The sequence below is a fragment of the Andrographis paniculata genome, unplaced genomic scaffold (assembly GCF_009805555.1).
Source record: "Andrographis paniculata isolate CXL003 unplaced genomic scaffold, ASM980555v1 Contig59END, whole genome shotgun sequence".
NCBI classification, from domain to species: domain Eukaryota; kingdom Viridiplantae; phylum Streptophyta; class Magnoliopsida; order Lamiales; family Acanthaceae; genus Andrographis; species Andrographis paniculata.
This window is the reverse complement of record NW_026137594.1, coordinates 671,626-681,416: the sequence shown is the minus strand read 5'-3', so window position 1 is coordinate 681,416 and position 9,791 is coordinate 671,626. Positions and strand designations below refer to the sequence as shown.

Genomic DNA, 9,791 nt, shown 5'->3' with positions numbered 1-9,791 from the left:
TATTCAAATCCCAACTCAAAATCTAAATACCCAAACAAACATATATTTAACCAAAACTTGTGTTCCGAAGAAAAAAAAAAAACCTACAAATGGCCTATTAAGTTAGGTTATATATTTTTTTTATAATTTTTTTAAAAAAAATTGTTTTGAATTTAATATTAAAATAATATATAATGGAATACTGATTATCCGATTCAGGTCCATAGTAATACGGATACACCGAACAGATATAACAAAGTCTTTACATTTGTAATTTGCTCAGCAAAAAAAAGACTGTCTTCTCCGATTAATTTATTATCATCTCATATTTCTAATACTAATTTTTTTTAAAAAAACATATTATTATGAATAAATAGTATAAACATTAATTTATTTATTTTTGGTATATGGTCAATTAATCCATTTTGGGTGTCCGAACAACAAATGTAATCGAAAGTTACAATTACTACATTACATGTGAATGTAATTAAATGACAACAAAGCTTTAAGAAGAAGTAGCGTAGAAGCAAATCATCAGACCCAATTAATTACTAACTAACCATTACGTGTTTGTTTCTAATTTATAACTCATATTCAATTATTTTCAATTCAATAATAACATAAATACTCCCTCCGTCCACAAAAAAAAAATATACAATTACTTTTGACGCGGTGTTTAAGAAATAATAGTATTTTAATTATAGTGGATAGTTAAAAGTAGTATAACGATATTTTTGCCCTTGCTTTTTTGGTGTAAAAGTAATGATGTGATGTAAAGTAGGGGTATTTGTGGAAAAAAGTAACGTATTTAATGAAATGTTTACTTTGTAACTAAACGTCCCAAATAGAAACATGTATACTTTCTAGCTGGAGAGAGGAGTATAATATTTTTTAAAATGTACTATTAAAATAAACAAATTCTCAAGCTCAATATGTCCATATATATGTATATATACTATTTTTTTTATATATATAAAATATCATATTAACATACTATTATTTAAATAAAAATTTAAATATATTTTATTTCAAATGAATTTGAATCCACAACTAAACAAACCATGTATATATACACAAAATTTTGTATATATTATATATGAAATAGTTATTTATATTTAAAAATATTAATTCTTAAATTTAATTTTATTTCAGAACATTAGTTTTAGTAAAGGTCTTTGGAGTTTAAATGATTTTTTTTTAAAAAAATATATATTTAATTAATATTTTGGTAGAAAAAATAAATAAATATTTGATTGAATTTTTTTTAAAAAAATATATTTATAAATACTATAAATTCAAAACTAAAAAAAAAAAAATTGTAAACGGAACCTTCTATTCGATATATTTATTTAATTTTTAAAAAAGAAGAAAAATAAAAATTAGGTCCTAAAAAATTCACTTTAAACGTGTGACCCAACCCCTCTCCCCCTAACATTCATTGCCAAATTCCATCCTTCACATGATTTGTAACAAACCCTAATCATAATCAAGTCAAAAAAAATGCCACATTCACACACCCCCCACCCCCCCCCCCCCAACCACCCCACATCCACCCACCCCACCCACAAAAATTAAAAACCCTTCTTCTCACACAAACATTAAACCCCAAAAACAACCAAAAACCATCAATGGCCCTATCCCACAACAACATTCAAGAAAATCCCAAAATCTTGATGATCATCATCTTCCTCTTCACCATCCTTTTCACCCCAAATTCAAATGCCCTAAGTTGTCACCCCATAGACAAACAAGCCCTTCTTCATTTCAAGAAAATGATCACTTATGACCCTTCAAATCTTCTTCTTACATGGAATTCTAGTACAAATTGTTGCACCCATTGGAGGGGCATTTCTTGCCACCCCCTCTCTTCACGGGTTCTGGTGGTTTCCATTCCAGGAGTCTTCACTGACCCCTCCGACTCCCCCGTCGACACCTTGATGTCCGGAAAAATCTCACCATTCCTCGCAAACCTCACCGCGCTCCGCGTCCTCGATCTCAACAACCTTAAACGGCTCCACGGCCGCATCCCGCCCGAATTAGGACACCTTTCGAACCTACATTCCCTATTTCTCGATTCCAACAACCTCGCCGGACCAATCCCCGATACCTTCCGGAAGCTAACACGGTTGCGAGACATGTATCTCGGAAATAACCGCCTCTCCGGCCCCGTCCCGCCGTCCCTTTTCGATAACTTTACGTCACTTCTCCATTTGGGGCTCTCGGACAACCGCCTGTCGGGTATATTGCCATCGTTGATGTCTAAAATGGTCTCGCTCACTGACCTCGATCTCCACGGGAACAATTTCTCGGGCAGCATACCGGAATCGATCGGAGAACTCGGAAACCTCGTACGTCTCGACCTGTCCGAAAACCAGCTGTCCGGAGCCATGCCCGAATCCATCGGTCGCCTGTCGAGGCTCGAGGAATTCGACGTAAACAGCAACTTTATCTCTGGGAGAATCCCGAGGTCCGTTGATGGGCTATCGTCGTTGCAATTTCTCCGGTTATCGAACAACAGGATGACAGGTGACATTCCGGGGTCAATCGGCAGCCTGCCGAAGATTCGGAGCCTGGTTTTCGAGAACAATAGGCTCGCCGGAAATATACCTCCGGCAATCGGAAATCTCACAGCGCTTACCGATATGTACTTCTCGAATAACCAATTAACCGGTCGAATCCCACCGGAGATCGAAAACCTGGAAAATTTACAAACCCTGGATTTGTCGAAGAACAAGCTGACCGGCGCGATCCCCTCCGGGATTACGAAGCTGCAAAATTTACAAAGTTTGGATCTTTCTTTCAATCCGTTACGATTGAAAACCGTACCCGATTGGTTCGAGAAATTACGAGTCTTTCGACTTCTCCTCACCGGGACAGGGCTCGAAGGCTCGATCCCGGCGTGGCTCGCCTCTTCGTCGATATCGACGCTCGATTTATCGAGCAATCATCTGACGGGGAAACTTCCGGCCTGGATCGGGAACATGACGAGCCTGTCGTCGCTAAATTTATCCGGCAACGGATTCCATTCCTCGATCCCTGACGAGTTCAAGAACCTGACTGTGCTCTCAGATATCGACCTCCACTCGAACAACCTGTCGGGGAGCTTGAAACCGATATTCTCGAAGACGTCGGAGTTCGCGAGGGGCCATTACGACTCCGTCGATCTTTCCGGGAACATGTTTTCCGGCGACATCGACGCCGGAATTGGGGAAGAACCTGGTGCCCTGGATTTTGTCGAATCCCTGATTCTGTCGGGCAATCCGTTGGAAGGACGTATACCAAAAGTGTTGGGGAAGTTGAGCTACTTGCGGGTGCTGGAACTCGTCGGGAATGGACTTTCCGGCGGGATTCCGGCGGAGATCGGCAGTGCTGGGAACCTGGAAACGCTTTTGCTGTCGAGAAATGATCTGCGTGGGGAAATCCCGGAGGAGGTAATGAACCTGGAATATCTGCAGAAGTTCGACGTTTCGGAGAATAAGTTGAGCGGGAGGATACCGCCGCATAAGAAGCCGATTCCGGCGTCGGCGTTCGCCGGAAATCCTCAGCTCTGTGGAGCTCCGTTGCCTCCATGTAAGCGTTTGTAAGCTTGCTTTCAATTTGTTATTGTTAAGCCTTTATTCTGTTTTTCACTTATTTCTTTATCATTTTTTTTTTATTTAATATTGTTATTATTATTGGAAATATTGATTAATTAAGAACTATTTCATCTTGAAATAATTAAAATTTAATAACAGACCCGTAACGAAGAAACTAAGGAAATAATATTATATTGAAAACTATTTGATCTCAAACTACATCTCAAAAAAAAATAAAAAAATCAAACGTTTGATTTTAGGCTAAAAATCAAATACTGCAAAATCACTAAAGATGTTTGATAGAAAAATAAACAAATAAAATGGGATGATACTATTATTGTTAATCATTTTAGGCTAGTTTATCTTAAGGTATTATAAATTGCGAGATAAGTATTACTCCCTCCGTCCCGTCTACTATGACCACACCGTTTATGTCCGTCTCACATCTCATGTCATTTTTTTTTTTAAAAAAATGATTATATATTTTAATATCATTTTAAAAATTTTGATTAATTTGTTTTTAGTTTTAATTAAGCTAATTTAACCTTAATTTATAATTATTTATATTATAATATAATTATTTTTACTAATATATTTTTTATTATTTACTAATTATACTTATCTTAAATTCTAGTGTCTACACTGACCCAAACATTCATACTGAGATGGAGAGAATACATAATATTATCAAGTAAACAAATTATTGGTATAAATAATTATGTAAAGCAATTATGAATTACATCATTGAGTATAGATCATTATTATCATATATCTCCCATGTCCATAATAATAATAAAATAAATAAATAAATAAATAATAATGAAAGTAAAAAATCTGCATTACTATATACAATGCATGTATAATGTTCATAGTAAATAGTACTCCTTTCGTACCATAAATATTATTTTAATTAGATTTGGCACGAGATTTAAGAAATATTGATATTATATTGATAGTGTGTAAAAAATATGGATAAAATTTGTTTTTTGCCCTTGTGAGTGTATTAGTGTAAAAAATAGGAGCAATTGTGTAATAAAAATGAAAAAGTAGAGGTAGTTTTAAGGTGATATGATTATTTATGAAAACAAGACTATTGTTTTGAGATGGACAAAAATGATAAATAAGACTATTTTAATTGGAATGAATGAAGTATCTTATTATTAAAAAAATAATAAAAATGTATAATAATTGATTCATGTCCAATTTTCAAAGATCTCTAGTAAATATATCTGATTTATTGAAATTTTGAAAATTTACTTTTAAATATCATCAATCTTTGTCGAATCGTTTACATAAATGTTTTAATTTTTTTTTTTTTAGAAAATTGAAGATATTAAAAAATATATTTTTTTAATTTGATATTATATATATAAATTATATCTTTTATAAGTATATGTATATATCATGTTAGTTATTATAATATTCATCTATAATATTAGATAAACACACTAACAAAGTCTTTATTTTTATTTAAAATATCCACAATACAAACAAATACTAGGGTGTGTTTGTTTGGAGGATTGGATTTAAATCCATCTATTCATCCAATTTTTTCTTCCAAAAACATCAAATCAAACCCTTATTTTTCATTTTTTATATAATACTAAAAATCAATTTTACATTCAAAATATCGCATCAATACCTATTTATATCATATCATACAACTATTTAAATTCAAAATTTTTACTATTCAAATCTCAATCCAAAATTCAAACCCCAAACAAATACACCATAAATTATTTTCTATTGACTTACAACAAAATATGCTATTAAAAGATTCATACATTTATTTCAGAAAATGATAAATAATAATATCAATTCACTCAGTTTTTGAATTCAAATTCCAAATAATTAAATAAAAATCTTTAATTAGAAGTAGGACAGCGTGCCCAAAAGATTCCATTACTCTGCCCGCGCTATCTATGGTTGTCCGAATCCGACATTGACGGTCAGTTATCTAAGGGCATGATAGTCTTTTCCGTTATTCTAACTTAGGGTAGGGTCCACAATTACCCGTACCGGCCCAACCCGACCCGACTGTTGTGGGTTACGATTACGGAGCACCGACAGCTGCAATTCAATAATATCCTCCACTAGAGTTGCGACACGTGTTCCGGGAAAAAAAAAAAAAACCGTATTTCTAGTTAATTCTGTGCATTTATCATTTATGAAACCCAAATTAAATGAGATTAATTATATCTATATTTATATAATCAGTTGAATGGTACACATAAGCGGGAATATATTTTTTTGTGGAATATATTTACTGAAAATTTTTATTGAATATCAGAAACGGTTGGTTTTGAAATTAATAATTTGAATAACATATTATTTTGATCTATCTATCTATATATATATATTATTGAATTTAAAATATTACTTAATTCCTTTATGATATTCAAATGATAGTTGTAAAAATTATTTTATTTCTGATGTGTAAATTAGTTTTATGATACCAATATAACTAAATATAAATTTAATACTTTTTCCGTCCCATTAAAATTATTTTTCATTTTCGTACGTCTTAAAATAAGGTTACCATTTCCTAATTTAGTAATTGTACTACTTACTTAACATAATAAATATTCTTTCAAACTTACAATATATTACACAAATGTCATTACTTTTATATTACACCATACTAATAGGGATATTTTTGTCTTTTTTACTATAATATAATATAATACTAATATTAAAAAATCTACGCACAGAAAACAAACGCCACTATTCCAACGGAACGGAGGAAGTAATATTTGTAATATATAATAAAATTTAACATTACTAAAAATAAAAATAAATACTTTGTATTTGTATGATAAAAAATTGCAAATAGTGTCTTACATCTTATGAGTGATATGGAGTGAGCATTAAAAAAAAAAAAACTAAAGTATTTGTTTAGTATTTTAAATTTTAAGTGTTTTTAAATATTAGATATAAAAAAATATATAAATAATATAAAAAATAATATTTTATTCAATCGAAAACTTATTTTGATTGTAAAATAGATTTATTATTATTTTTCATAAATAAATTTATTTTTTTATTATTCAATCTTTATAATTTTATAGAAAAATAAATTATTTTTTGCCAACTGAATAATTATACAAATATAACGTAACTATTTATATATTATCCATATTATTAATTCATTCATTCATTCATTTACTTTTATAAAATATTTATATATAATGCTACAATAAATTTATACTCTCTCCGTCTCGTTGAAAAATTATTATTTTTTATTTTCGTCTGTCCCAAAATAAGGTTACTATTTTCTAATTTAGTAATTGTATTATCAACCTATATTACACAAATGTTATTACTTTTATATTACATAATACCAAGAAAAATATTTTTGATTTTTTTACTACAATTTAATATAATATTAATATTAAAAAATTTACTTGGAAAAAATAAATAGTAATCTTTACGAACCGAGAGAGTATAACATTATATTTATTAAAATTTGTATATACATATCCAATAGTATTGCAAAGTTGATGATGATTAATGAGTAGTGAGAGAGGTGAAATTGTTTCCTACAAGGCATGCTATTTTGTCTCTAAAAAAATCATCATTAGCTTTGTCTAGCTGGCTCAACCGTGTTCTAATAAAAATTATTTAGATAAAAATATAAATTAATAATTTAGTTCAATTAATTTTAAATTACAATCAAATAAATCATCATTATAAATGTGTTTAATTTAAATAATTAATTGAAGAAATATGGTTAAACATTTGCATGCAGTATAAGATTTTGTGTGTCAGGCAGCCTTTCTCACTTTTGCAGCTTTAAGCAACCTATAGTTTCCCCCTTTTGTCACTTCTAATTTTACTCTTTTTTTTTTTTTTTTTAATAATTTTATTTATCATTTTTATTGGTCTTAAAAAAATTAGTTTTATTTTTATAAATAATTATATTATTATTATTTTTTATTTTTAATTATTATTACACAATATTCACTATTTTTTACACTACTACACTCAAAAGACAAAAAAGTTTTTTACCTGTATTTTTTTAAATATCATATCAAATACAACTTATACTATAATTTTTGGAGAGATGGAGTATTTCATTCCATAATCAAACTATTCTTAAATAACATTTATAGTAACTTTTTAATATTTTTATTATATAATATACTCCTATTGTATCATGGAGTATAAAACAATACTCCTTTCTATTCATAACAAAGTTGTTGTTTTATTTTTCTATTTTCGTCTATCTAAAAAACAATTGTCTTATTTTTTTATTTAGTAATCGTAGTTCTTATTTTATAATAAAATTATTCATATTTTTCTAAAGTATTCTTAATTATTACTCTAACATATATTTTAAAATAATTTAAAAATTAAGGGTATTTTAGTCTTTTATCTTCTACTTTATATTAACTTTCAATTAAATATTATTATTTTTTAATTCTCGCGTCCACTCCTTATAAGACATATTTTTTGGGACAGAGAGAGTAATATTTTTAATATTAATATTTCATCCGTTCAAACAAATATTATACGTTTATTTTTGGCACAAAGTTTAAGAAATAATAATATTTTAATTATTGTGGGTAAGTAAAAGTAGTGTAATGATATTTTTGTCCTTGCTTTTTTCGTATAAAAGTAATGATGTGATGTAAAGTAGATGTATTTGTGAAAAAAATAGGGTATTTAATTAAATCGTTATTTTGTAATTGGACATCAAAAAATAGAAATATATACTTTCTAGCCGGACGGAGGAAGTATTATATTAATTTATAATAAAAAAATATAATGATACCTCTATTATTGTGTAATATATAAGTAATAATATGTATATATTATATTATAAATTATAAAAGTGTTTATTATATTAAGTTAATAGTGCAATTATTAAATTAAAAAACGATAATTTTATTTTTAAAAAAATAAAATAAAATAAAATCCTCTTTATAAGAAAGAGTATTAGTATTCTTGTTATTATTATTATTGTTGTTGTTTAATAGTCATGTATATAATGTATATTGAGATGAATGCAATAAATATAACATAACATAAAATGAATTGACAAATAAATTTACGTGGTTCACCAACAGGGGCGTTGGCTACATATAATCTTATTAGAATTTTAAAATGCAATCGCAATTAGAATTACATTATAACAAATACTACATCCGTCCCATAACAAAGTATCTATTTTTTCATTTTAGTCCGTCCAATAACAAAGTATTCGTTTCCTTTGGTAGTAACCGTACTATCTACTTAACATTACAAATACCCTTACAATTTACAATATATTACACAAATGCCATTACCTTTATATCATACATACTAATAAGGTTATTTTAGTCATTTTTACTTCATTTCTATTATATCACAATATAATACTAATATTTTTAAAACTACGTGCAAAGAACAAATGAATATTTAATTCCGAACGGAGGAAGTATTTATAATATATTCAAAACAAATATGACTGTACCCCAAAATATATCCAACAGTCAAAATAGACTATGAGGTAGTGCATACCAAAAACTAAAATATCCCAAAACACAAGTGCATGTATTCGCTCTGGTTTTTTTTTATATTATTTTTTAATATTATTTAACTATTGAACTCTCAAAAATTCTAATGAAAATACAATAATTTGTTTTATAAAATATTATTCAAATATCAAAACGCAAAATTTTATTCGATTTTGATTAAAGTTATTATGTTATATATAACATTTATGATTTTTTTATAAAAATACATTATTATTTTTTACAAAATATATTATTCAAATAAAAAATAAAAACACGACAATTATAAACACACAAAATGATACAATTATGCATTGCTATTTTCTATAAAAATACGAAGTATTATTTTATTCAAAAACTATTCTATTTAAATTGTTATTAAAATAATAATAATAAAAAAAATCAAACAAACAAATCAAAACCAATTAAAGTATTAATAATAATAATAAAAAAAACCTATATATTATATGGATTATTGTCATATAACCATATGTTTATATATTGTATTTGTATTAAAAATTCATATAGAAGATTTATATGTTGTGTTTGTTTATGCTTTTAAAACATTTCAACGTTATTTATGAATAATTTTTTTTTTTTCAAAAATATAAAACATCAAATACAAATTTTTGTTTAATATATTATATCAAATTTTATATTTTAAATTTTTAGAGCAAAAATAAATAAATAAATCAATTCTTTTGTAATTCATTGCTTTATTTTTTATTTTTAAATAAGATAT

At 27.8% G+C, this 9,791-nt stretch overlaps 1 protein-coding gene across 1 annotated transcript; it reads left to right on the top strand.

The window, feature by feature from the left end:
• Nucleotides 1-1,597: 1,597 nt before the first annotated feature.
• On the top strand, nucleotides 1,598-3,585 carry LOC127258352 (LRR receptor-like serine/threonine-protein kinase RGI5). Its single transcript, XM_051285158.1, has one exon. The coding sequence runs from the start codon at nucleotides 1,608-1,610 to the stop codon at nucleotides 3,561-3,563; it is 1,956 nt and encodes a 651-aa protein (XP_051141115.1). The 5' UTR covers nucleotides 1,598-1,607; the 3' UTR covers nucleotides 3,564-3,585.
• Nucleotides 3,586-9,791: the final 6,206 nt, after the last annotated feature.